The sequence below is a fragment of the Chiloscyllium punctatum genome, chromosome 3, assembly GCF_047496795.1.
Source record: "Chiloscyllium punctatum isolate Juve2018m chromosome 3, sChiPun1.3, whole genome shotgun sequence".
Classification (NCBI taxonomy): Eukaryota; Metazoa; Chordata; class Chondrichthyes; order Orectolobiformes; family Hemiscylliidae; genus Chiloscyllium; species Chiloscyllium punctatum.
The window spans coordinates 74,219,370-74,246,668 of NC_092741.1; the positions used below are offsets into that span (position 1 = coordinate 74,219,370).

General features: G+C 40.1%; 1 protein-coding gene across 3 annotated transcripts in view; it reads left to right on the forward strand.

Moving 5' to 3' along the window:
* map3k7 (mitogen-activated protein kinase kinase kinase 7) overlaps positions 1–27,299 on the forward strand; it is a 133,941-nt gene that overhangs the window by 34,681 nt on the left and 71,961 nt on the right. For all 3 annotated transcript variants that reach the window (XM_072555112.1, XM_072555100.1, XM_072555102.1), the window contains exons 2-4: positions 13,066–13,176; positions 16,040–16,105; positions 20,347–20,392. In XM_072555112.1, coding sequence (XP_072411213.1) covers positions 13,066–13,176; positions 16,040–16,105; positions 20,347–20,392 — 223 coding nt within the window. The remainder of the gene's footprint in view (positions 1–13,065; positions 13,177–16,039; positions 16,106–20,346; positions 20,393–27,299) is intronic.

A 27,299-nucleotide genomic window follows, 5' to 3' on the forward strand; every position in this document is an offset into this window, starting at 1 on the left:
TGGAAAAGGCATCCTGCTGTAAAGTTGAGTGAAGTAAGGGTTGAGGGGATGGGTGAGAGCAGTAACAAATTAAAAATTCTATATATGAATGCACGAAGCATTAGACACAAGGTGGATGAGCTTGAGGCTCTTTTGGAAATTGGCAGATACGATATTGTGGGGATAACTGAGACGTGGCTTCATGGGGACAGGGCCTGGGAAATGAATATTCAAGGCTACACGTGCTATCGTAAGGACAGACTGACGGGCAGAGGGGGTGGGGTGGCCTTGTTGGTAAGGGAGGATATTGCGCAGGGGGACCTAGAGTCAGGGGATGTAGAGTCAGTGTGGATAGAGCTTCGAAACACTAAGGGTAAAAAGACCCTCATGGGAGTCATCTACAGGCCCCCAAACAGTAGTCTGGATGTCGGATGTAAGTTGAATCAGGAGCTGAAATTGGCTTGTCGCAAAGATGTTACTACAGTTGTTATGGGGGATTTTAACATGCAGGTAGACTGGGAGAATCAGGATGGTATCGGGCCTCAAGAAAGAGACTTTGTGGAGTGCCTCAGAGATGGATTTTTAGAGCAGCTGGTGCTGGAGCCGACCAGGGATAAGGCGATTCTGGATCTGGTATTGTGTAACGAACCTGAATTGGTCAGTGACCTCGAAGTGAAGGAGCCATTGGGAAGTAGTGACCATAATACAATAAGCTTCAATCTGCAATTTGAGAGGGAGTGGGTACAATCGGAAGTGACAATATTTCAGTTGAATAAAGGGAAATATGGGAGCTATGAGGGAACAACTGGCCAAAGTTCAATGGTGCAATACCTTAACAGGGAAGACCGTGGAGGAACAATGGCGGATATTTCTGTGTATAATGCAGAAGTTGCAGGATCAGTTCATTCCTAAAAGGAAGAAAGATCCCAGGAGGAGACATGGGCGGGCGTGGCTGACGAGGGAAGTAAAGAAACATATAAAGTTAAAAGAGAAAAAGTATAACTTAGCGAAGATAAGTGGGAAAACGGAGGACTGGGAAGCTTTTAAAGAACAACAGAGGATTAATAAGAAGGAAATACGCAGAGAAAAAATGAGGTACGAAGGTAAACTGGCCAAGAATATAAAGGAGGATAGTAAAAGCTTTTTTAGGTATGTCCAAGGCAAAAAAATGGTTAGGACAAAAATTGGGCCCTTGAAGACAGAAACAGGGGAATATATTACTGGGAACAAAGAAATGGCAGAGGAATTAAATGGGTACTTCAGATCTGTGTTCACTGGGGAAGACACAAGCAATCTCCCTGAGGTAACAGTGGCTGAAGGACCTGAACTTACGGGAATTTATATTTGCCAGGATTTGGTGTTGGAGAGACTGTTAGGTCTGAAGGTTGATAAGTCTCCGGGACCTGATGGCCTGCATCCCAGGGTACTGAAGGAGGTGGCTCGGGAAATCGTGGATGCGCTGGTGATTATTTTCTAGAGTTCAATAGAATCGGGGTCGGTTCCTGAGGATTGGAGGGCGGCTAATGTTGTGCCACTTTTTAAGAAGGGTGGGCGGGAGAAAGCAGGAAATTGTAGACCAGTTAGTCTGACCTCAGTGGTGGGAAAGATGCTGGAGTCTATTATAAAGGATGAAATTACGGCACATCTGGATAATAGTAACAGGATAGGACAGAGTCAGCATGGATTTATGAAGGGGAAATCATGCTTGACTAATCTTCTTGAATTTTTTGAGGATGTAACTCTGGAGATGGACGAGGGAGATCCAGTGGATGTAGTGTACATGGACTTTCAGAAAGCTTTTGATAAAGTCCCACACAAGAGGTTAGTGAGTAAAATTAGGGCGCACGGTATTGGGGGCAAAGTACGAGATTGGATAGAGAATTGGTTGGCTAATAGGAAACAAAGGGTAGTGATTAACGGCTCCATTTCAGAATGGCAGGCAGTGACCAGTGGGGTACCGCAGGGATCCGTGCTGGGACCGCAGCTTTTTACAATATATATTAATGATATAGAAGATGGTATCAGCAATAACATTAGCAAATTTGCTGATGATACAAAGCTGGGTGGTAGGGTGAAATGTGATGAGGATGTTAGGAGATTACAGGGTGACCTGGACAAGTTGGGTGAGTGGGCAGATGCATGGCAGATGCAGTTTAATGTGGATAAATGTATGATTATCCACTTTGGTGGCAAGAACAGGAAGGCAGATTACTACCTCAATGGTATCAAATTAGGTAAAGGGGCTGTTCAGTGAGATCTGGGTGTTCTTGTCCACCAGTCAATGAAGGCAAGCATGCAGGTACAGCAGGTCGTGAAGAAGGCTAATAGTATGCTGGCCTTCATAACAAGAGGGATTGAGTATAGAAGCAAAGAGGTGCTTCTGCAGCTGTACAGTGCCCTGGTGAGACCACACCTGGAGTACTGTGTACAGTTCTGGTCTCCAAATTTGAGGAAAGACATTCTGGCTATTGAGGGAGTGCAGCGTAGGTTCACGAGGTCAATTCCTGGAATGGCAGGATTGCCTTACACGGAAAGACTGAAGCGACTGGGCTTGTATACCCTTTAGAAGACTAAGAGGGGATCTGATTGAAACGTATAGGATTATGAAAGGATTGGACACTCTGGCAGGAGGAAACATATTTCCGCTGATGGGGGAGTGCCGAACCAGAGGACACAACTTAAAAATATGGGGTAGACCATTTAGGACAGAGATGAGGAGAAACTACTTCACCCAGAGAGTGGTGGCTGTGTGGAATGCTCTGCCTCAGAGGGCAGTGGAGGCCCAGTCTCTGGATTCATTTAAGAAAGAATTGGATAGAGCTCTTAAAGATAGTGGAGTCAAGGGTTATGGAGATAAGGCTGGAACAGGATACTGATTGGGAATGATCAGCCATGATCATATTGAATGGCGGTGCAGGCTCGAAGGGCTGAATGGCCTACTCCTGCATCTATTGTCTATTGTCTGTCTATTGTCTATTGTCCCCACGTCATCTGCAATAACCGTATCCAACGTGCAAAGTCTGTTGTTGGACTGGGTGCAGACTTCTGTAGAAAGTGTTTCTGAACACTGTCTTTAAACTTTTACTCCATCTGTCCTTTGCACAATACCCTTGCCAAGTCGACATTTGGATTAATTGAGTCCTTGGTTATAACCATTCTATCATGTATGTGTGTTGCTTTAATTTTCCAGCAGATTTGTCCCAGTGCAGTCTTCCCACTAGTTAGTGATCCATAGACTACACTAACAAATATAGTTGAATCTTTTTGTTGTTACTACACTTTAACCAAATTGATTCTGATCTCAATTCCTGTGGCATCCTTTTTCTCCATTATTTGTAATGCTTTGCTTAACCAATACCACCATCCCTCCTTTCCTATCTTTTCTAAGCAACTTGTAACCAGGAATATTTAATGCCAGGTATTGCCTTTCCTCAAGCCAGGTCTCTGTTATCATCACAGCATCATATTTTCACATGACAAACCATATCTGTTAATCCCAGATGTTTATTTCTATATTTCATGTATTCACACATGTAATTGAGCCCTGATTTTGACTTGATTACTTTGTCTTATTCTGACTTCACCTCTTGACTTTCTAAACTCTATGCTAATGCGGTCTCTCTTTGCAGGTGTTTTGTGCAGCCTGGTGTTCATTTCCAGTATCTCTCTCTTGTTTTCACACTCCTACTGTCTTACTTTAAAGCCCTCCCAACAAACTGAGATTGAATTCTTTTCAGAAGTACTTTGCTAACTACACTCGCAAAGTGCTTTGCAAGGAACTTAAGTCCCAGCTTGTTTTGCATACAACTCAGTTTATATAGATGCTGTCCTCCCCACCCTTCCATCCACACAGTAATCTATTTTATCATCTTGTTTCTGTATTTGCATGCTCATGGCATTGGCAATTATGGTGGAGAATGGTGGCAGTTATGGTGAATTTGGGGTCTTGCTGCTCATTTTCAACTTAAGATCCTTGAACAGACTTCAGGGACTGGTGACCATGTGAGTGAGACAGAAGGCTGTAACTATGTAAGTAGCTAGCATCATAAATAAACTTCAAGATATCCGTTTCAGCAAGAATCCGAAACTAGTGTGTTATGTGGACTAAATATACAAACTATAAAGAGCTTCAGATTTCATTTGGCAAATAATATATCTTTCTTCATGAAAAGATCACATTGCTTCACACCAACATCTCCACAGTAGTATTCTCGTCCGTGAGATTAGACTGTGGTCTACTGGGCTTGATTCAAAACATTTTGTCATTTAGAATCGAGCACTACAACCAGGACTAATCTGACACTGAATATGCTACAATTGATTTGCAGCTTGGACCTAGAGAGATGAATGTTACGCTTTTTTTTAAGTGCAAGCTGCATCGAGTTTTGGAGGGTTTGTTGCATGGGGTCTTGTGAGTTCTCTCGCATTTTCTGGCCAAACTCTGCTCCTTAATACCTACCACATCAATCTGGCACCACTCTCATCCAATTTCTGTCCATCTAATCACATGCCATTCCTAGAACAGCTCTCTAATTAGTAGATATCTCCCTCGTATCAGTACCATCTTTGAAAGTCAATGGTGCTTTGAGCAAGCACTGGAGATCTAGAGATTCCCTACATTGTTTGACCAGAACACAACAGCGAGGAAAATCAGCATCCTGCTTTGTAGGAAGGGTCCTGTTTTCATAGAATTATAGAATCCCAACAGTGTGGAAGTAGGTCATTTGGCCCTTCAAGTATGCTCGACCCTCTGAAGAGCATCCCACCCAGCTACAACCTATCCTATCCCTGGGACCCTGCATTTTCCACCTGGCCCACCTAACTTGTGCATATTTGAATGAGAGAGGAAATTGGAACACCCGGAGGAAACCCATGTAGACGTGGAGAGCATGCAAACTACAGACAGTCGCCCAAAAGTGGAATCTAATCTGAGTCCCTGGCACCGAGGCAGTGTGCTGCCATACATGATGGTACCACTGTGGGACTGCTTCCATAGGACCAGCAGTGGATGCCACAACATCAAACCATGCCAGCCTGGTGCAAGTTTGTCACCCAGGTTAATAGTAGCTTTAACTATCTGGAGGAATGCTCAGCACTATTGGAAGAAAGGCACTATCCTCCTTCACTCTGCCAGGTAAGTGCCACCATCTCCTTTCCCATATCTCTTCTCTCACACTTTTTCTGCTTCTGAACCCACCTTCCACTAGGGCTCAGATCTACCCACACTCATTGTTGCCTTCATCATCCCCCCTCCGCACCCCCCCCTCCCCCCCCCAAATCTAATCTATCCAACTCATGACAACAATAACAGCACAAAAAGTACTAGCTTTGTTACCCACTTTCATCTCCTATAAAACCTGTCGCCTCTTATTCTAGGAGGAAAACCACCCCCTCTGCCCCCAAAAGGGTAGAAAGAGTCAAGCTGGGTGGTGATCTGCGAGCAGGGCCTGGACTGGTGTTAGAAGCTGCACTTGACCCATTGTGCTGGCAATCCCAAAGAGCGACTATTTCCGTTTAACTCAACTGTGGCCTGCTGACAAACTATGACAAGCTTTCTGGCTTTTTATCTATGCCAAAAGGCCAGGCAAAATATCACTTATCTGAAGCTCACATTTCTGTCTACGTGGGCAAAAAGATGAGACAAAGTAACACCAGGCAGGAATACTGTAAGCATCCAGGTAAGCTCAGAGTGAGCGAGCTCTAAAAGAGAGCAAAGATGCCAGAGATGTGTGCACTGTGTAATGTTGCAGCATTACAATGATAGTTGCTAAGGTGGAAATGTTCTCTAACTGTACCATGAGGGTTTTCAGACTAGCATATAACAGTTGCCAATGTCCAGTGTGTTTTTGGTTGATGCCCATGAAATATGCAGTGTGATGTTGGTAGCCAGTTTCTAACATTCAGGCCATTTGGAGCAACTGGCAAGCTGAATCCACCAGTTGCTGTATGTGGTTTCCTTGTCAAGCTCTCGTGACATAAGCTTGTTTCGCAAGCTGGATAAAGTTGGCGGCTGCTTATTAATAAAGCATGCTGTGCTGCCAACATGGTATTCAACAAGAAATAATCCCAGTCTCTGGTGTGTGAGATCATGTTCAAATAACAACCGAAATCGGCCAGTGGCGAAAATAGCCTATTTTATTCAGCAACTGCCAGGGCACGGGTTCGACGGGGCAATAGAATCCCGAAATACAAGAGCCCCTTTATGTATGGTTCTTACTTATGTTAAAATTCCATTACTATGGTGTTACATTTTTTTATCGATAGTACGCAAGGTTTGAGAGGCTTGTGTCCTGGGAGACGGGAGATGTGCTCACTGCTGGCTGCTACTTCTGATGGGGTTAAGAGTGGCTGCCCGCTCTGCTTCTTGTCATCTTGTCTTTTAAGTTAGTAAAAATACTCTGCCTATATGCTCTAAATAAATTAGAAATTGTACTAGTACTTAATAAAGGCTTTTAAACTGATTGCTGCAGCTGGGTTGTGAGATGTGTTTACTATTTGCCAGAGTGAATTTCATTCATTCATGCAATTTCCCTAAAGCACAGTTTTGACAATTAGTTTCTTATGGGATAATGGCTCAGTTAAAAGGTATTTAACAAGTACATATTAATTGGGGAAACTGTTTGGTGGTTCTGTAATCTATACTGGTCCAGGACATAATGCTTTGTGGAGACATGATGGTGGGGATGGTATTGTTCTGTATGCTACACTTGTTCAGAGGTAAACATTGCTTGTAGCAAGGGCTGATAAGCTGTGAAAATGCAGTAATGGGTTTGAAAGGGTTGCTTCGATTAGGAAGGGTTATTTTTGGTCTGTGTTGTGGTTGTAAAATATACTACAGAACTGCGGTTTTATGAATGAATGAAACAGTGTTATAGTAAGGAGTTATGAATGAAACTGGAACGCAGTGTTCGCTTATGAGTGGGTTAGTAAAGGAATTATGAATGAATAGACATAAAGCGCTTGTGAATGGGTTACTGAAGAGACCTAGAATACAATATCTCACAGTTGTCGAGTGACAATCTGAGCAAACTGCATGTGAAAAGCATAAGATTGGGCAAGTTGTACAAATATTGAGATGTGCCTCACCGCATTTGTTGCCCGATTCTTCCACACATCTCCTTTATTGTCTATGTCATTCAGACCTGCATAAAATTTTATCCAACATTTTAGCTACCAGCACTCATAAAATTACTACGGTCTAATTATTTTACTGTATCAGTTCAGTGCAATCAAACTTTAGCCAGATTTTTATTACAGTAATGACAGCAAACTGACAACATTTCCTGCATTGCTTTTATACCTTTGAAAGCAACCCCTCAGACTGCCCACCTGTAGCAAGAGCTACACCAGAGGTGTTGCCATTAGTAATTGTGTTCAAGCCCCTGCAGACAGCGATCAATTTAAAAATTACTGATCTGATGAGAACTTGATCTTTTATACTGTTCGCTGTGCTGTGGAAGACCCTTGACAAAAATATTGAGCTGTAATCAGGTTTAATAATGTTAATAATTACTATTGAGAAATCTCTCTCTTTCAAAAAGAATTCTTTATATACTTGCTAAATGTCAAATTTCTCCCTGTTGATTAACTCTACACATTTTTAAAACATAGTTTGTTTATATTTCAGGATCTGGTTCTTCTAATATATATGGTACCAATCATTATTTTGCTCTTTGTAGAGTTTAAATTAAAAATAAATGTTAGTGTGCATTCCAGTCCTTGATTTGTTTGTGGGAATGTGTTAAAATTTGACAAGGTCTTTTCCCAGCTTGATGACATCACTGCTAGTGGAAACCAGGAGAACTACATGATTTGCACACGATACAAAAATTGCTGTGGGAGTAAATAGTGAGGAGGATAGCCTTTGAGTAGAACAGACATAGGGTAGTCTGTGGCAAATGGAGTTCAATCCAGATGAATATGAGATAATGCACTTCCGAAGGACAAACAAATCAGTGGAATACAGAGGAACCTCAATTATCCAGCATTTGATTAACTAAGTGAAATACTCCCTGCCCGTGTCCTTCAGATAATCGAGGTTCCACTGTATATGATGAATGGTAGGTTCCTGTGAAGTGCCAGGGATCAGTCAGACCTTCGTGTGCGTATACACTAGTCCCTTAAGCTATCGGAACAGATGAATAAATTGGTTAAGAAGACTTATTGCTTTATTAGTTGAGGTGCAGAGTTTTAAGTGTTGAGAGGTTATGCTGAATCTGTAATAAATGCTGGCTAGCACGCAGCTAGAGTATTGTGTGCAGTTCTGGAATCTACATTATAGGACACGTGATAGCAGGGAGAGGATGCAGTGAAGATTTACCAGGTTGTTAGCTGGGCTGGAGAGTTGTGAAGAAAGATTGGACAATCTGAAATTGTTTCCATTTAAAGCAGAGGAGATGTATAAAATTGAGGAGCATGGATAGCAAAGACAGGGAAAAAACTTTTCCCCTTGATGGAGGGATCAATGACCAGGCGGCATTAATTTAAGAGAAGGGGCAGAAGGTTTAGAAGTAATGTGAAGAAAACTTCTTCACCCAGGTGGTGGGAACCTGGAAGTCACTGCTTGTAAGGGTGGTGGAGGTAGCAACCTTTATAGCATTTAATAATTATTTATATGTGCACTCTCAATGCCAAAATATACAAGTCTTTGACCTAAGTGCTGGAAGCTGAGATTAGAATGGTTAAGTGGTACAAATGGAGCAAATAGTGTGTTTTGAAGGTTTGGAAGACCAGGTTGTTTTGAGGATTGTGTGCTGAATCTGATGCCTTGACTTTGCCTCTGTACACACACTCCTTTGTGTTTGAGTCCTTCTTGAATGAACTTTATCTATTCTATTCTACAAAACCCTAGGAACTCTTCTGAATTAGTGATAATGTTCTGAGATGCTTTAAGGGCATCCCTAAAATGTTTTGAAACTCTTTGGTACTGACTGAGTCCCAAGTAGAGCAATTGCTTCAGGAGGATGGGGTCAGACACATGAACAATGTGTCCTGCCTAGTTGAGCTGCTTTTGAGTGCCTTGATCCTGGGCACATTTTGGGTTTGGGAGAGGTGCTGCTGTTGGACCTGGTTGCTTGCCACTGGATTTAGAGGATATTTCAAAGGCATCATTGATTCTACATCTCTGTTGCTTTGCTTTGGGGTGTTTACTTTAGGATATCCAAGTATATGGGAGTGCCAGGATCAAATTGTCCAATAAAACCATGACCGTAGACTCAGAATTCATGTCCTAATCCTCAATTATTCTTCAAAACATTATGTGAGATTGGATTCTATGTTAAATATTTGAAGAAGAAATAATGATTTCCTGACTTGGCTAAGAACTGTATTCACACTTAATTGGAAAAGGAATTGAGGAGATGGCAGTTAAACTATGGCACTTCACTGTAATAAAATGTTTTGTGTGCAGATTTCTCCAAGATGGAGCTTAAATATTGAAGAAAAGAAAACAAAATACAGTTTACGTTTGCAAGATCATTTTGCATTGACAAACTTCAGAAGAAGATTAGAGAAATGAAGTCGTTTTCCTATTATCACTTTTTCCTCTGTCCTCAGGTGTTAACATTAACTTTCATTTTTCAGTATTTAGTGCTTTCATAAGAACATAAAACCTTTGAATGTAATAGGTACAGTATGAATTTCCTTATTTGAGATTATCATTAATCAATGTTGTGCAATAGAATTCTAAATTAGAGCTGAACCAGTTCCTTATTTGAGATTCCTATCTTTGTCATTTCCTGCTTTGATAAATCTTTACTAAGGCATTTCGTTAATAAGTGCCAGAGCTGTTTTCAAAACTTCCGAGAGCAGCCAATTATTTCAAAGAATAAATTGTTTCACTCTCTTTTTCTCGTCACCGTTGGCTTCTGTGTTCATTAAACTTGTTTTGAACTCTTGTATATGTGGAATGGCACACTTGCAACTGAAATTTAAGCATTGAGTTATTAGCGCTATGGTGGTATATGAGCACGGTCCAACACGAGTGACGCAAATTTCTGAGCCACTGTAAAATGGCACATGCAAACAAAGCTCTGACGGCAATCCCCTGAAACTGAATTAAGTACAGATCGAGTATCCATTATCCATACATCCGAGCTGTGAACTGTGACCTGAAAACCGAAGGTCTTTTCAGAAGCTGGTCTGTAGGCATGCTGAGTTTGGACTCTTTGTTGCAAACAAATAGCTTTTGGCCCAAATGACCTAAAAAGTAAAGCTATTTTTTTAAGGCCACAGGCCCAAACTCAGCATTTCAACTCCTCTGTTCAGGCCTTTTGGGAGAAAAAAATCTTCACTTTTGGTTTGTTCAGGTGAAGCAAAGTTTTTTTTTCCCCCAAAGGGCCTGAATGGACCCAAGCAGACCCGAATAGACTAAAGTGGATCTAAAAACTGGAGATATCCTTTATCTGAAAACATGATGGTCCTGAGCTTTTCAGATATAGGATTTACAATCATATTTAATGTACACAACAAAAGTGAAAACACCTTTGTTTTTTGGTCTGTATTTTTGCTAATCCTAATCCATTTGCTCTTGTGCATGAGGAACCAGTTATAGAAACGTAACCAACCAAGCCATTATCACAACTACCATGATTTCAAATGATTTAATCCATGCTTTAATATTTCCAAACTCTACTTCACTGAAAGCACGTTTAAATTGTGAGACACCTGTTACACTACAATTTGCTTTTTAAGATGCAAATCTTAGTGACGGTGATATGAAATTATTCCAGGATATTCTCTGTATTCTAATATAAAATATTGTATTTTTTTTTATTAAATTAGAAACAAATGGGTTGAACTGAGAATAGAGCATAGAATGATCCAACACAGCCCTTTGGCCTACCATGTCTGTGCGGACCACGATGCAATTCTAAACTCACCTCATCTATCTGCACATTGTCCATATCCCCCTCTTCCCTGCCTGTTCAAGTGCCTTTTAAACATTGCTAACATCTGTTTCTACTACCTCCCCTGGCAAGTACGTTCCAGGCACTTAATACCCTGTGTATGTTTTTTTTTAAAAATGTCTTCACCTATCTCCTTTTAAACTTTTTCCCTCACACCTTAGGACTGTGTATGGCCCCTAGTATTTGACATTTCCATGCTGGAAAAAAGGACACCAACTATTCATGCTATCCATGCCTCTTGAAATTTTATATGTTTCTAACAGATCGCCCCTCAACCTTCAACACTCTAGTGAAAACAATCCAAGTTTATAGCTAATACTTTCCAATCCAGGCAACATCCTGATAAACCTCTTTTGGACCCTCTCCAAAGCCTCCACATCCTTACTATAGCATGGTGACCAGAAGCAAGTACTCCAAATGTGGCCTAACTAAACTATTATACAGCTGCAATACGACTTGCCAACTTTTATATTCACTGCCCTGACTGACGAAGGCAAACATGCTGTATGCCTTCTTGTCCATTTGTATTGCTACTTTCATGGACTTGCAACCCAAGAACCCTCTTTATATCAATATTCCTATGAGTCCTACTATTCACTGTATGCTTTATTCTTACATTTTACCTCCCAAAATACATCACCTCACACTTGTCCAGATTAAACTCCATCTGCCTTTTCTCCACCCAACTTCCAAACTGGTCAATATCCTGCTGCATCCTTTGGTAATCTTCCTCACTATCTGCAGCTCTACCAATTTTTCATGTCATCTGCAAACCTACTAATCAAACCACATACAAACTTTATCCAAATAATATATATATATTGCAAGCATCTGAAGTCCCAGCACTAATCCTTGTGGGACATCATTGGTCACAGACCTCTACATAGAAAAATATCTTTACACACCTGCACTGTCTTCTATTACCAAGCAGACAAGCTGATTTATATCCAACTTGTCCACTCCCTATGGATGCCATGTGACTTAATTTTCTACCAGCCAACCAAGGGGTCCTTGTCAAATATTTTACTAAAATCAATGTAGACAACATCCAATGCCCTACCCACATCAAGCATCATTGTTACTTCATCAAAATCTCAATTACATTTGTGAGATAAGATATCCCCTGCATAAAGCCATGCTGACTATCTCTATTGTCTATTCTTCTCCAAATGAGTAAATCCCGTCCTTAAGAATCTTTCCTAATAATTTCTCTATCACTGGTGTAAGGCTCACAAGCCTATAGTTTTCTGGATTATCCCTGTTGCCCTCCTTAAATGATCAACATTAGCTATTCTCCAGCCTTCAAGGATCTCTCCTGTGGCTAAAGAGGATGCAAAGATCTCTATCAAGACCTCAGCAATCTCTTCCCTTGCCTCTTTCAGTATCTTGGGATAGATCCCATCTGATCCTAGGGACTCATCTATCTTAATGTTTTTCAAGGCCCTCAACATTACATTCTTCATATCAATGTGCCCTCCCTAATGTTACCATTATCTATATTCTTCTCATTAAGGACCTCACCCACTTCCTCTAGCTCCACACACAAATTCTCTCCTTTGTTCTCAAATGGACCTACCCTTTTCCTAGTTACCCTCATTCTCTTAATGTACGTATAAAGGATGCTAATTATTCACCCTATCCATGCCCCTCAAAATGTTATAAAATTCCATCGGGTCACCCCTCAGCCTCCAGCACTCCAGCGAAAACAATCCATTTTTGTTGCTAATACACTCCAATTCAGGCAACATCCTGAGATTTTCCTTAATTCTTCTTACCAAGCACATTTCACGGCCCCTTCCAGCCCTCCTAATTTGTTTCTTAGTGAGTTGTTACTGCTTCAATAATACTCCTCGAGGGTCTTGTTTCACTTCAGTTTCCTAAACCTTGCATTTGCTTCCTTTCTCTGTTTGACATTACAATTCTCTATCTCTTATCATTCAACATTCCCTGAATCTTTCCAGTCTTAACTTTCATCCCTCCAGGAATATGCCAGTGCTGAAATCTTAATCAACTGATCTTTTTAAAAGGCTTCCACGTATCACATGTGGCGATTGTTTGAGATGTACCACCAATCTAATTTCTCAGTTCCTGGCTAATACAGTTGTAATTAGCCTTTGAAGGAAAAGTAAGTAATTTGTGGAAATTTAGTTCACTTACTACTACTTTCTATGTTCTGCAGGTTGTTGGAAGAGGAGCTTTTGGAGTTGTGTGTAAAGCAAAATGGCGTGGAAAAGATGTAGCTATAAAGCAAATTGAAAGTGAATCAGAGAGGAAAGCATTCATCGTAGAGGTAATGTTATTGTGTGCCATCTTTTCATCTTTGAAATTGAAGATCACAATCTGCAAATTTGGTTCAGGTTGTTTTTGTTCATGAGCATAAATTGGCTTAAAATTAGCAGATGGGGATTTTGGCTCTTCCCAAAGTATCAATAAAGCACAGCTAAATATTTTTTTTTAAAAATTGTTTGATCTACTTCCTTTATGATTGTAAGTGTTTGCCTGGTTAGGAGTGATGTTTCTAACTACTATATTCCCATACATTTTCTCAAGGACAATTGAGGATGGGCAACAAATCTTGGCTTTGCTACGAACATGTACATCCCGTTCAAAAAAAATTGTAGTGGACGTTTAGCCATATCATGAAATAAAGGCCAAATATGTCGCAGAAAGATACCATGAACCCCTCTCCCAGTTCTTCTTGGTATTTGGAACAATTTTAGCAAGGAGCCTTCAGATCCTGTTTGCCTGGCAAGTGAGGTCTGGTACAGTTCAAAATCTTGGGATTTATTTTTGGGTGGGTGTGGAATTAGTACCCAGAGAAAGGGTTCCGATGCAAATCTTTGAATTCAAAATATTTTTATATGCTTTGCAAGGCATAGTGCCCATTAGGTACTGAGCTACAGTCACTAATTGCTAAACTAGAGAGGTGTTTCCAGTAAAGAAAATTATATGCTTGATGGAGTTAAGTTTGTGTACTTTTTTTAAATGGATAATTAAACAATCCTGTATTTCCAACAGAGAGTTGTGGTTACACAGTACAAATGATAGTATCAGGGTTCAGTATGAAGCTGTGATCCCAATGTGTTTAAAATGGATGAGTCTAGCAGCTGCTAACATTGCTGAGAATTCCACATAAACTCAAGAATGCAGACATTGTTATTCCAAGGCCCTTCATTATGAATCTATTCTATCAATGTTTATTGACAAAATTATAATTGTATATGTTACGTTTTTCGCTTTTAGTTCTACCTTTTCTGGGATTCAATATCATTAGATTATACGTAAACTGGTTCACATTGGATTTGAAGCCTGTGTGCAAACATATCTGCCTGACGTTTAAATAAATTTAATAAGATCTAGGACTGGATAGAGAATCTTTGTTACTGCGCTGCAGCTTACTGGATTGAACAGATCCAGGAGAGATTAGCCAGCTGCAGATAATTATAAACAAAAACTGACAAGACCATATATAGTCTTATTCCTGAGTTTGTCTGTTATTAAATAAGTGTTCCCTGATACATAGATGTGTTTTTCTTGGGCAGACTGAAGTTCTGCTCACTGGGAGGATTGCAAGATTTTAAAGGGCCTGGCAGGAGGAAACATATTTCCGCTGATGGGGGAGTGCCGAACCAGAGGACGCAACTTAAAAATACGGGGTAGACCATTTAGGACAGAGATGAGGAGAAACTACTTCACCCAGAGAGTGATGGCTGTGTGGAATGCTCTGCCCCAGAGGGCAGTGGAGGCCCAGTCTCTGGATTCATTTAAGAAAGAATTGGATAGAGCTCTTAAAGATAGTGGAGTCAAGGGTTATGGAGATAAGGCTGGAACAGGATACTGATTGGGAATGATCAGCCATGATCATATTGAATGGCGGTGCAGGCTCGAAGGGCTGAATGGCCTACTCCTGCATCTATTGTCTATTGTCTATTGTATGTCAAGGTTGCTTTTCTTTAACACAACTAAAAAAAAATTGGAAACAGCAAATTAGCAGTTTAGAAATTATCCTTTTAGCTTGATGTTCACTTCTAACTTCACTGTAGTTGTTAATTCTGCAAGAATGTCTATTAACATGACCAGGGTTTAAGTTTTATATAACCCTGCACAGAAGTTAGTGTGATATTATATTTCAAATTTTTTACAAATTAATTTGTTTTAGTAAACAATTTTATTTTAGTGTTGTGAAATGCACAAAATGTAAGTAACATTGCAAATGAAATTTACTGTAATCTTGATTATTTGTCCTTGTCAGGTAATAGGAAAAGTAAGACTTAGATCTTTGCATAACACTTAATCCAATATTGTCTTATCTAATAAATTTGATCTTAAAACTTAAAAATAAAATCAGCTTCATTTTATTTGTATTGTAATCCTCTTCATTCCTATTCCGAGGGTGTTGCTGCATTATCTGTGTAATACCGCATTTGTAGACTTCTGATTAAACTATGAAACCAACCGTTATGCCCAACTCAACCATGTTGACCTGTTTTTCCTAAACTGAATTAGTCCCATTTGTCTGCATTTGGCCCACATCCCTCTAAACCTTTCCGATCCATGTAGTCCAAATGTGTGTTAAATGCTGTAATTGTACTCGCTGCTACCACTTTCTCTTGCAGCTTGTTCCATATACAAGCCACTTTGTGGAAAAGTTGCCCCTCCGGTCCCTTTTAAATCTTCCCCCTCACGTTAAACCCATGCCCTCTAGTTTTGGACTCCCCTACCCTGGGGGAAAAGAACCTTGGCTGTTCACCTGATCTCATGATTTTAAAACATTTAAGGTCACCCTCTGCCTCCTACTCTCTAGGGGGGGAGAAAAAAGTCCCAACCTATCCAGCCTCTCCTTTTAACTCAACTCCTTCAGTCTCGGTAACATCCTTTTAAATCTTGTTTGCACCATTTTCACAGTTTAGTAACATCCTTCCAATGCAGGGCGACCAGGATTGTACACTGTATTCTAATTGTGGCCTTACCAATGTCTTGTGCAGCTGTAACATGACATCTCAACTCCTGTATTCAATGTTGTTTGCCTATTTCCTTTCTCTATTTTATGAATGGTTAGATCATACACTGCATAACCAATGGACATTCCCAGCATAGATTTATAACTCACTTTTTATTTTCTTTTATGATTTTCTTTCTGTTTTCTGTTACAGCTTCGGCAGTTGTCACGCGTAACTCACCCCAATATTGTGAAACTGTATGGAGCTTGTCTAAATCCAGTAAGTAATTAAAATCCTACCTATCATTTCTGATTGTGTAACCTAATTATGCATTACTATTGCTCACGGTTGATTTAAAATATTATGCTTTAGAATTTTACTACTTGAACTCAAAGCAATGTCATAACTGCAAGATTGAAATTGTTTCCAACCGAACTCGATAATGGAGTCAACAGAGTCATACAGCATGGAAACAGATCCTTTAGTCCAACCAGTCCAAGCCGACCATAATCCCAAACTAAACTAGCCCTACCTTCCTGCACTTGGCCCATATACTTCCAAACATTTCTTATTCATGTACTTTTCTAAATGTCTTTTAAATGATGTAACTGCACTCGTATCCAACACTTCCTCTAGAAGTTCATTCCACGCACACTAACTACCCTGTGTTAAAAAAACAGCCCCTCCTGTCTTTTCTAAATCTTTCTCCTCTCATCTTAAAAGTTTGCCCCCAGTCTTGAAATTCCCACATCCTTGGGGGAAAGAACACCTGCCATTCACGTGACCTTTACCCCTCATGATTTTATAAACCTTTAAAAAAGGTCACCACTCAATCTCCTTCGCTCCAGTGAAAACGGTCCCAACCTTCCGAGCTCCCCTTCTAATTGAAGCCCTCCAATCCCAGCAACGTCATGGCAAATCTTTTCTGAACCATTTCCAGCTTAATAATATCTTTCCTATAACAGGGTGACCAGAACCGGACACGTTACTCTAGAAAAGGCCTCACCAGTGTTATGTATAACCTCAACATGGCATCCCAACTCCTGTACCCAAAAATCTAAATAATGAAGGCAAGCATGCTAAAGGCTGCCTTAACCACCCTATCTGTGATTCAAGCTTCAAAGAATCACGTATCTGAAACCTTAGGTCTCTGTGTTCTACAAAACTAGTGTTCTTTTAATATGTCTCCTTCCTCCTTTTGGAGCTTTCTTTTACATTTTTTTAATCAAAACATTGTCTAAATCTTCCATTATTCTAGAATCATTGTGGAAAGCAAAAGCAGTTCATGGAATTTTTTTCACTAGCAACTATCAATAATACAAACTTGACTTAAGTTTGCATTTCCATGTCACTTTTAACATAGATAAAGAATCCAATCACCTTTAGAGGTCAAAAAAATAGATTTTTAATGAGTGCTTAAAGGAAGTTTGGGCACTGGAAGAGCCACAGATGTTTAAGGAGAGAATTTCAAGATGTGCAGGCCAGCTGGCTGAAGATACTGTCATCATTAGTGGGCAAAGAAGTGGCATAGATAAAAGATGAGAATTCAAAGTTCTACAAGTTTGGATTGTATTATAAATTCAGCTTAGAGTTAAAATGGGGCTGGAATTACTGGCAGAATATCATTTTGGCCCTATAGTAGTGGCTTTAATCTTACCAATGTTGAAAGAAATAGCTTATCCACACTGGATACCAATATACTGCATTGGAGCAGAAGTAAACCATTTGACCACTCAAACCTGTTCTGCCATTCAATAAGATCATAACTAATTTTATCTGGATTTGAGGTTACAGTCAGATCAACTATGATCTTATTGAATGGTGGACAGACTGGAGGGGCTCAATGGACTACACCTGTTCTTTTTATGTTCATACAATCAATTTGTATTTCAAATTCCACATTCCCACGCATCCCTGATAATCTTTCATTCTGTTGTCTAACAAGAATCTAGCTGCCTCTGTTTTTAAAAAAGATTCAATGATGCCCCACATCCACCATCTTCTGCGTTCAAAATTGCGCAACCCTCAGGAAAAAAAAATGTCCTTACCTCCTGTTCTAAAAGGTTTGCCCCTAATATTCCAACAGTGCCCCAGAAAGGACTCGCCCAAAAGCAGAAACATCCATTTGCAGTTCATTTGTCATGGCAATTCAGGATCTTATAAAGTTCAGTCAAGTTACCCCCCCCCCCCCTTCTAAAGTCCAGTAAAACCAAGTCCAACATGTTCCACCTATCCTCATAAGACACACCACTCATTCCAAGGTATCATTCTAGTGAAATTAACAAGATTTAAGGCACAAGCAGCACTGTTTTGGATGACCTCCAGTTTATGGAGGGTCAAATGCGCAAGGCTAGGCTGGAGTGCACTGGAGTAGTCAAGTAAGCTGGAGTATATTCCTTAGAAATCAGAGTTAAGGGGTGATTTAATATATATTTTAAAGATATTAAGGGGAGGAAGGTTGACAGGGAGGAATTCGAGGGCATAGTTTAAAGAAGATGGAAGGCAGACATTTTGGGAATGAAATTAGAAATATCTTCTTCACACAAGATTGTAAATTATGCAACTCTCCTCTATATAAAAAAAATTGATGTTAGGCCAATTGTAAATTTTAAATGTGAGGTTGATGGATTTTAATTATACCTTGGTATTAAAATATATGAGGTAAAGGCAGCTGTATGGATTAGACTGCAAATCAGTAATGATTTCTTTGAATTGTAGAACAAGCCTGAGGGCCTAAATTTGTGACTCCTGTTCCTATATTCCTATAGCAGCAATGGGTGAGTTGAAAAATGTGGTTGTCAGGGCACCAATTAGATAATTTCACCAAGGGCCAGTATGTGATTTTGATGAAGTAGTGGAATTTGGATGGATCTTGGGAGACTCCAGAAGTAACAATGTGGAATGGTAAGAAACAAAACAGTGCAGCTAATATTCTAGGGGCAATATTCGGAGCTAAGGATAACCAATGCCTCTTAAAATGCATAGTGAAGCAGAACGTGAAAGTTGATGATGTGGTTCACCATGTTAAAGACTGTTGAAGGGGAGGCAACCTTACTGAAGAGAATCGAATGGGAAATTGTAAACAGAATTGTTCAACCCGAGACAGTGGCTATGTAAGCTGGATAAAATAGATGGTAAGTGCATAAGAGTTTGTGGTAAAGTTTTCCTAGTGCTTGACTGAAGGAAGTTTTGCCTTAAAGCTGATTGTCAACAAAAACCATTTGACAACACTCAGGACCTGAGAGACATTCTGGGCGGTAGACGACTGTATTGATGGTATTCATTTGGAAGATGACCGCATGTCTGCAGGAGACATTTGCAAGGTGGCTGTTTATAAAAAAAAAAGGCAGGGGCCTCCATGGGTGGTAATGTTAGGGAGACGTGAGACTGTCACAAGACTGGATTCAAACAAGTATTTTTTGTTTTATCTTACCAACATCTCTCATAGCACATTAAATGACCTATGGTTACATTGTTCAAAATGCACTGGGAGATGTTTTGTTAAATGTAGTGAACTGCTATGGTTTGCTTTTGTTTTTCGCAGTGTTTTTAAGTAGAAGGTAAACTTCTCTTTTCTACCTTGCCGTTTAAAGCAGAGAAAATTTATTATTCCCCCTAACATTTTCCTGCGTTTGTGAAATTTTTCAGTGGAATAGTTTTACTGGGAAGATTCAATATGCACATTCACAATGTATAATGATAACATCTCTCGTCAAAAAGTGGGGTGCTGGAAAAGCATAACATGTCTGGCAACATCCAAAGAGCAGGAGAGTTGGCATTTCATGGGAGGGTGGTGGGGCTGGGGAAGGTGTCTTGGAAGGCGATAGGTAGGTGAAGGTGGGGGGTGATGGTGATAGGTCAGAGTGGAGGGTGGAGTGAATAGGTGGGAAAGAGGATGAACAGACTGGACAGTCCAAGAAGGAGGCACAGAGTTGGAGGGTTGCATCTGGGATAAGGTGGGGGGAGGGGAATTGAAGAAACTGGCGAAATTGTCATTGATGCCGTGTGGTTGGAGGATCCCAAAGTGGAAGATGAGGCATTCTTCCTCCAGGCATCGGTGGCTTGGATTTGGCGGTGGAGGAGGCCCAGGACTTGCACGTCCTTGGCGAAGAGGGAGGCGGAGTTCAAGTGGTCGGTCACAGAGCGGTGGGATTGTTGGGAGCATGCGTCCCAGAGATGTTCCTAAGCCGTTCTCTGAGCAGCTCTACTTTTGTCTGTTAGCTAGTTAGAAGAGAAAATACCATAGTTTAGATATTTTACAGTAACCATTTTGGATAAATCAAAAAATGCTTAGTTTTTAAAATGGCTTTTTATTCTAAATATGGAATTTATTTTGTCATTTAAAATTTAGGTCTTTTGAAAAAGGTTTCAGTGGGTGGTCTAAAATCCATTAATATAATTAAGATTTAACTGAATTTTGTTTTTGATCAGGTAATATTCTTTCTTAAATAAAAGACAAAATCAGTATTTCATTGGAAGTGGCCAAATAGATTCTTGTAATTGACTGTGTTTCCTTTTAGGTCTGTCTTGTTATGGAATATGCAGAAGGTGGTTCCCTTTACAATGGTACGTCAAAATCACAGTTACGTTGATGTCAATCTGTGTAAAACTGATATTTGCATTTCTATTGCAACCTGTGTGGAAAAAATTCCTGTGGCTTTTAAATTAGAAATATAAGTGATATTAGAAAAATCACAAATAAATTATCTAAATTCTGTTTCCCTAGCCTTTACTAAGTAAAATAAATGTTAGTGATGTGGCATAGGCAATGAGTCTAACATAGAGTCATACAGATGTACAGCATGGAAACAGACCCTTCGGTCCAACCCATCCATGCCGACCCGATATCCCAACCCAATCTAGTCCCACCTGCCAGCACCCGGCCCATATCCCTCCAAACCCTTCCTTTCATATACCCATCCAAATGCCTCTTAAATGTTGGAATGGTACCAGCCTCCACCAGTTCCTCTGGTAGTTCATTCCATACCCTCTGTGTGAAAACGTTGCCCTGTAAGTCTTTTTTTATATCTTTCCCCTCGCACCCTAAACCTATGCCCTCTATCTCTGGACTTCCCAACCCCAGGGAAAAGACTTTGCCTATTAACCCTATCCATGCCCCTCATCATCCCTGATTTGTTCTTTGCTTGGGAATTTTGACTTGAGTAACAGTAGGAGCTTTTCATTTGGGCTTAGCACGTCTCGCTTACAGAGTAAAATTGCCATGTTTCTTTGAGTCTTCAACCAATCTTGTGGAAAATGTGTGTTAGTAGATGATGTCAGATTTAGCTGTGCTGGTGTTCACAACAATTTATTTGCTGATGCTCTGAATACTCTCAAAGGAACATGACCATTTGAGTGAGATATTGTCAGGCACCTGTCTCCCAAAGAAGTGTATCCCTGCAAGAGTATTTTTGGTGAACAATTTTTGTCATACTCTTGAGTGACAATACAAGATTAACAGAATCTGAGGAGAAGAAAACAACTAAAACCTCAAACCAATTGTTTTCACAGACCTTGTACAATCTTACAATAACAGATTTCATCACATTATTTTAATCTCCTCTGAAATTCTGAGCAATTACACACTAATCCCTAAAGATGTTGGAGAAAGTTTTCAGCTTTTTTTATCTCTATTATTCAAACTTGACTGTTTTGTTTGCTGCCTCCCATGGATAACATTCTCTCTCAGCAGCACAGAAATCAGAGACTAGTGGAATACTTGATTCTCATAATTCATGTCTATTCCAAGAGCAATTATATATTAGTGATTTTTGACAAGGTTTCTAGCTCAGGTTGATAAGTGGGTAAGTTAGCTTGCTGAGCTGGAAGATTTGTTTTCAGACATTTCATCACCATACTAGGTAACATCATCAGTGAGAGTCTCCAGTGAAGCACTGGTGGTATGTCCTGCCTCTCTTTATAGGTCTTGGTTTCTTAAAGTGGGTGATGTCATTGCCAGTTCTTTTTTTTTCCCAAGGGAAGGTAGATAGGATCTAAATCACTGTGCTTATTAATGGAGTTCTGGTTAGAATGCCATACCTCTAAGAATTCTCATGCGTGTATTTGTTTCGCCGATCTTAAGATGTGTGTGTTGTCCTGGTCAAAGTGGTATCCTTTGTCTGTATGTATAGAAACTAGTGATGGTGGGTCACTTTTTTGGTGGCTACTTAATGTTGATGTAACCTGGTGGCAAGTTCTTGGTCCAATTTGTTTTTTTTTTACAGTTCTTGCATGGTATCTTGTAAATTATGTTAGGTTTGCTGGTAGTATCTTATGTATCCTTTAGTTTCATTAGTCACTAAGTGTGTTGGTAGGTTTGTAGGCTATCATGATGCCAAGGGGTCTGAATAGTCTGAAAGTCATTTCTGATATGTCTTTGATGTAAGGTAATGTGGCTAGAGTTTTTGGTTGTGTTGCTTCTGCTTGTTTGGGTTTGTTTCTGAGGAATCTGTAGATTGTGTTTATTGGATATCTGTTTTTCTTGAAAACCTTGTATAGATATCTTTTTGTAGTTCATGGTTGCTGCAGTGTGATGTAGCTCGTTGAAATAATGTCTTGATGCAACTCCATTTGTGGGTGTTGGGATGATTGTTTCTGAAGTTAGGTATTTCGTCTGTGTTTGTTGTTTTTCTGTAGATGCTGGTTTGAAGCTCTCCATTAACTGTATGTTCAACTGTCACATCTAGGAATGGGAGTCTTGTTGTTTCTTCCCCTTTTGTGAATTTTATGCCTGTCAGGATATTGTTGATGGTGTTGTATGTTTCCTGTAATTTGTTCTATTTTGTGATGACAAAGATGTCATCCACATAGCAGACCCAAAGTTTGGGTTGGATGGATGGAAGGGCAGCTTCTTCAGGTCTCTGCATTACTGCTTCCGCTATGATCCCTGATATTGGTGATCCCATGGGTGTTCCATTGTAGGCTTTGTTGTTGAATGTAAAGTTTGTGGTGAGGCACGGGTCCACTAGCTTTAGAATGTTGTCTTTACTGATGAAGTTGATGTTGTCTGGTGTTTGTGGTCCTGGTTTTCCTAGTAGGGATGCCATTGTTTCTTTGGCCAAGTCGATGTTAATTGATGTGAAAAGGGCTGTAACGTCAAAGGTGACCATTATTTCGTCCTATTTTATCTTGGTGTTTTTGGTGTTCAGGAATTCTTGGGTGGAATGAATGGAGTGGTATGAATCTTCCTTTGAACTTTCTTTTGAAAAAAACCCAGAAATGACATTAACCACCTTTTAATAAACCAAGACCTATAAATAGAGAGGTGGGACATACCTCTAAGCTTCACCGGAGACTCTCACTGATGATGTTATCTAGTATGGTGACGAAATGTCTGAAATCGAATCTTACAGCTCAGCAAGCTAACTTACATTCAATTTTATTTTATCCCACCCAGATTTCTGCAGCTCTCTTTGAAGTAGTCAGCCAACTTCATCTTGCCTGTTTTTGTTAGGTTCTGTTCTGCACATCTACTCTGGAGCAAGGAAAAATTTATTTTCTAGTTGCTAGTAATTTTAATTTCATGTTCTTCACTTTTGTTGTGATAGTCAAATAACTTGTGTATATCAATGATGCAATTCATATTCATCTTTCAGTATCTTCATTTAGGGTCATCTATGAACAAAATAGGCAGGAATTACAGCAATATGTTTGCTCTTTTTGGCTGTAGTTTTAGGCTGCATTTCATACTGAATCTAGGGAATCTTGGGAATTTAAGTCGGATTGTGTGTTCTTTTTGGCTTTTCAGATTATTTTTCAATATGTGTTTTGTAAAATTCTTTTGATGTCCAGTGACTTCAAACGTGATCCCTTATTTGCATTGTGTTGCAACGGTGTTATCTTTAGGGATATCCTTACAATGTAGAAATTAGTTGATATCTCACTGTGCTTAATCTGTCTCTGAAATTTGGCAGTGAATTTACTGAAACAGTTTTATTGCCTTTTCCACTAGCTACCATCAATGATCTGCTTTTCTAGTTTATTCTTGTGAATGGTAAAACTACAACCCAATCCAAAAACACCTACCCTGTACAACAGCTGTAGTGAAACTCCAAATCACTGAGTGGAATCCTATAGGGACCTGCGCAACATGGGCTGTGGGAAAGTTTGTTGCAGAATCAGATAAGTTCTCGAACAAAACTTATTTTAATAACAGGAGAAACCTGCTGTATCTTTTTTGCATTTTTCCAAGTGGAGAGGCGAGTTTCTCACTGGGAAGAAATGACTTGCCAATTAAGGGGATTCTAGCTTGTTAAATGCCTAATTGCAGCCAATTTATTTAGCTTCCTATCTTGCCAAACATTGCAAACCTAAAATCTCAGCATGGAAGTTAGAGCGGCTACCTACCGACTTCATTTCACTGCTGGCTTGCTCAACACCATCAGCATCTCTGGGGATACTCCATGGACAGTAGCCACATGTGCATCCATCCACAAAAGTTGGCATCTGACGTTTGCCAACCCCTCATGACAATCATGCCATCCCTCCAATCCACTTCAGGCCACTTAGGAAATAGAACTTTCATTACACAGTGGCATCTAGCATTGGAAGACCGCTGCTAGGACACTTTGTGGGCAGGGATAGGCAGCCAGCTCACTGACTTGAAGCAGACTATATCTCCGTTCTACTCACTTTCTCAGCAGTCACCTGGTTGCTTAAAACATCCCTGCAATGCTTTACTGACCAATTAGTGCTGTCACACAACAGAGAGCTCACCCCTCTAAAGCCTTCACATTGGTTCTAAAATGTGGAGCCTTGAATTGAGCATAGCCCACTTGAGCTGATGCCTGACCTGGCATAATTTCCTTTGGTTTTGCACGTTACACACTTTTTGTTTATTTAACTATTTTACTCTTTGATTTCATTTTCTTTGCAATTAGAAGAGGAAATGGTTGATTCTGCAATCCTGAGCGCTCGGGTGCAATGTTCTGGATGTATTGTGGGGAAGTGCAAAATTTTCATTTCAGTAGTAAAAATAAAGGTTCATTTAATGCATGAGACGCTGGATTCTGACATCACCACCTCTAAAGTTGCTTTCAACTCCGGTGATCTCTAATGTGGTGTAAATTTGGAAACTCTTGCTTTGGACAAGAGTTCAGGTGTGTAAAAAGTAGGAAGTGTCTGCAGATCATATCTGCATATACCAGATGCTGCCACTAGGTGGCCCAAATGAAAGATTTACTTCTGCACGTTGTGTTCTCAACAGTTATTGTTGTTGTTTCAAAAGAAAACCATGGTTGCAACCAGGATGGAAAAGTTTACAATTAACTGGGTTGATATATTCCACGATCCATGAGGTTGTTGTTCAAACTTATTTTTTTCTAGCTTACTAGTTTTGCATCATGCGTAACTGTCTCTAGAATACTTTCCATGGCCCCAAAAAAATGTTTTCCAAAGTGTTGTGTGCCCATTTATGGTTTAGCCACTGCTAATTAACAGCATTAATTCTAATATATTAATTAATAGTTTTCACATTCTTCTAAGCTATTAATCAATTCTAGGTTTTGGCTAACAGTTAATGTGTAATTCCCAAATAACTTGTTTGTGTCATGGCCAACGCTTTCCCTCCAATGTACTTATTTCCTTAATGTCTGTGTGATCTTGCAGATAACGTGGTTGCTGTGTTTCCAAATTGCAGCAGTGACCATGTTAAACAAGCAAATGGTTGACTGTAGAATGCTTTGAGAAGTCTCTCATTGTTCTTCCTCTTTTGCGCTTGCTTCCATGCACAGGTGACATGGAAGAAGCCTGCTGTCTGTGCAGTTCTGTACACGATTATTTAGCTATAGTGCCAGCTGTCCTGTATCTTCCACAATTTTGAGAAAGGAACAGACGGTAACATTCTTATTTTCAGTTTTCAATTTGCTGGCAGTAAGATACTTAAGTGTATCAAGAGCTGTTGAATACCATAGAATGCTGCATCATGGTCATGCTTCCCTGCCCTTCCTTCCCACTGTTTCATAAATTCTTTGTATTCAAGTATTTTTCAAACTCTTATGCTACCTTTCTCACACTGTACATTCTAGATACTAATACAAGCTAATCCGTATACTAATCCCATTTTCCAATTTTTGACCCAAACCCTGGAGGCTATGACAATGCAAGTGAATATCGAAGTCCTGTTTAAACATTACACAAGGTTTTGACTTTGCAGTCAGTGAGTTTCAGAGTCCCACCATCCTCTGAGTGAAAAAAAATTATTAACAACACCTCTCTTACTGTTCTACCTCTTCCCTTAAATTTATGTTTCCCCTCAGTAATTAGTCCCTCGGCTAATGGAAAAAATGCTTTTCTATCCACCCTACCTGCATCCCTCAATCTAGTACACCTCTTTCAAGTTCCTGCTTAACCCCAGCCTATCTAGTCATTATTCATAGCTCAGACTTTCCAGCCAAGGCAACATCCTAGTAAATCTCTACCACATCGTCTCTAGTATAATTCACAACCTTTGTATACTTATGGTGACCAGAACTACACACACTGATCCTGGTATGGCCTACCAGTGCTTTGTACAGTTCCAGCATAACCTCTTTCATCTTGTATTCTAAACCTCAACTAATAAAGGCAAGTATCCTGTATGCTGCCTTTGCCACCTTACCCACCTACCCTGCTCCTTTCAGGGCTCAGCAATATGCAAGGCCCTTCTGATCTTCAGTACTTTAAACTGTCGTACTGCATCTTGTTAGCCCTCCCCAAGGGCATTATCTCATTTTTTTTTCAGGCGTGAGTGTGACGGCAGGGTGGCACTGTGGTTAGCACTGCTGCCTCACAGCACCAGGGACCCAGGTTCGATTCCAGCCTCGGATGATTGTTTGGAGTTGGCGCATTCTCCCCGTGTCTGTTTGGGTTTCCTCCAGGAAGCTCCAGTTTCCTTCCATAATCCAAAAATGTGCAGGTTAGGTGAATTGGCAATGCTAAATTGCCCATAATGTTCAAGGATATACAGGTTAGGTGCATGAGTCAGAGGTAAATGTAGGGGAATGGGTCTGGGTGGGATACTCTTCAGAGGATCGGTGAGGACTTGTTGGGCCTAAAAGCCTGTTTCCACAAGTCGAGATTCTAATTCTGAATTCCATTTAGCACTTAAGCCATCTTTCGTATCGTCCAGCAATTTATAGCTGTTCTCAATATTTACCTATCTACCAATTTACATGTCATCTACAAACTACATATTCTGATCGTACCCCTTACACTTAAGTTCATGCTACTAACGTTAACCACAATCAGGTTCCCAGCATCGAGCCAGTGGAACCTTACTGGAAACAGACTTCCAGTCACACAAACATCCTTCTACCATTGTCCTTAGCTTCCTGTCCCTCAGCCAAAGTTCAAATGCCACTTTGCCTTGGATCCTATGGGGCAATAGAGAATTGTGACCAGGGAGGATTTGAAAGTTCCTGCCAGGGCCCTTGATATCTCCTCCCTTGCCTCTCAAAATAGTATCAGATATATCTAATCCAGGGCTGTAGATTTA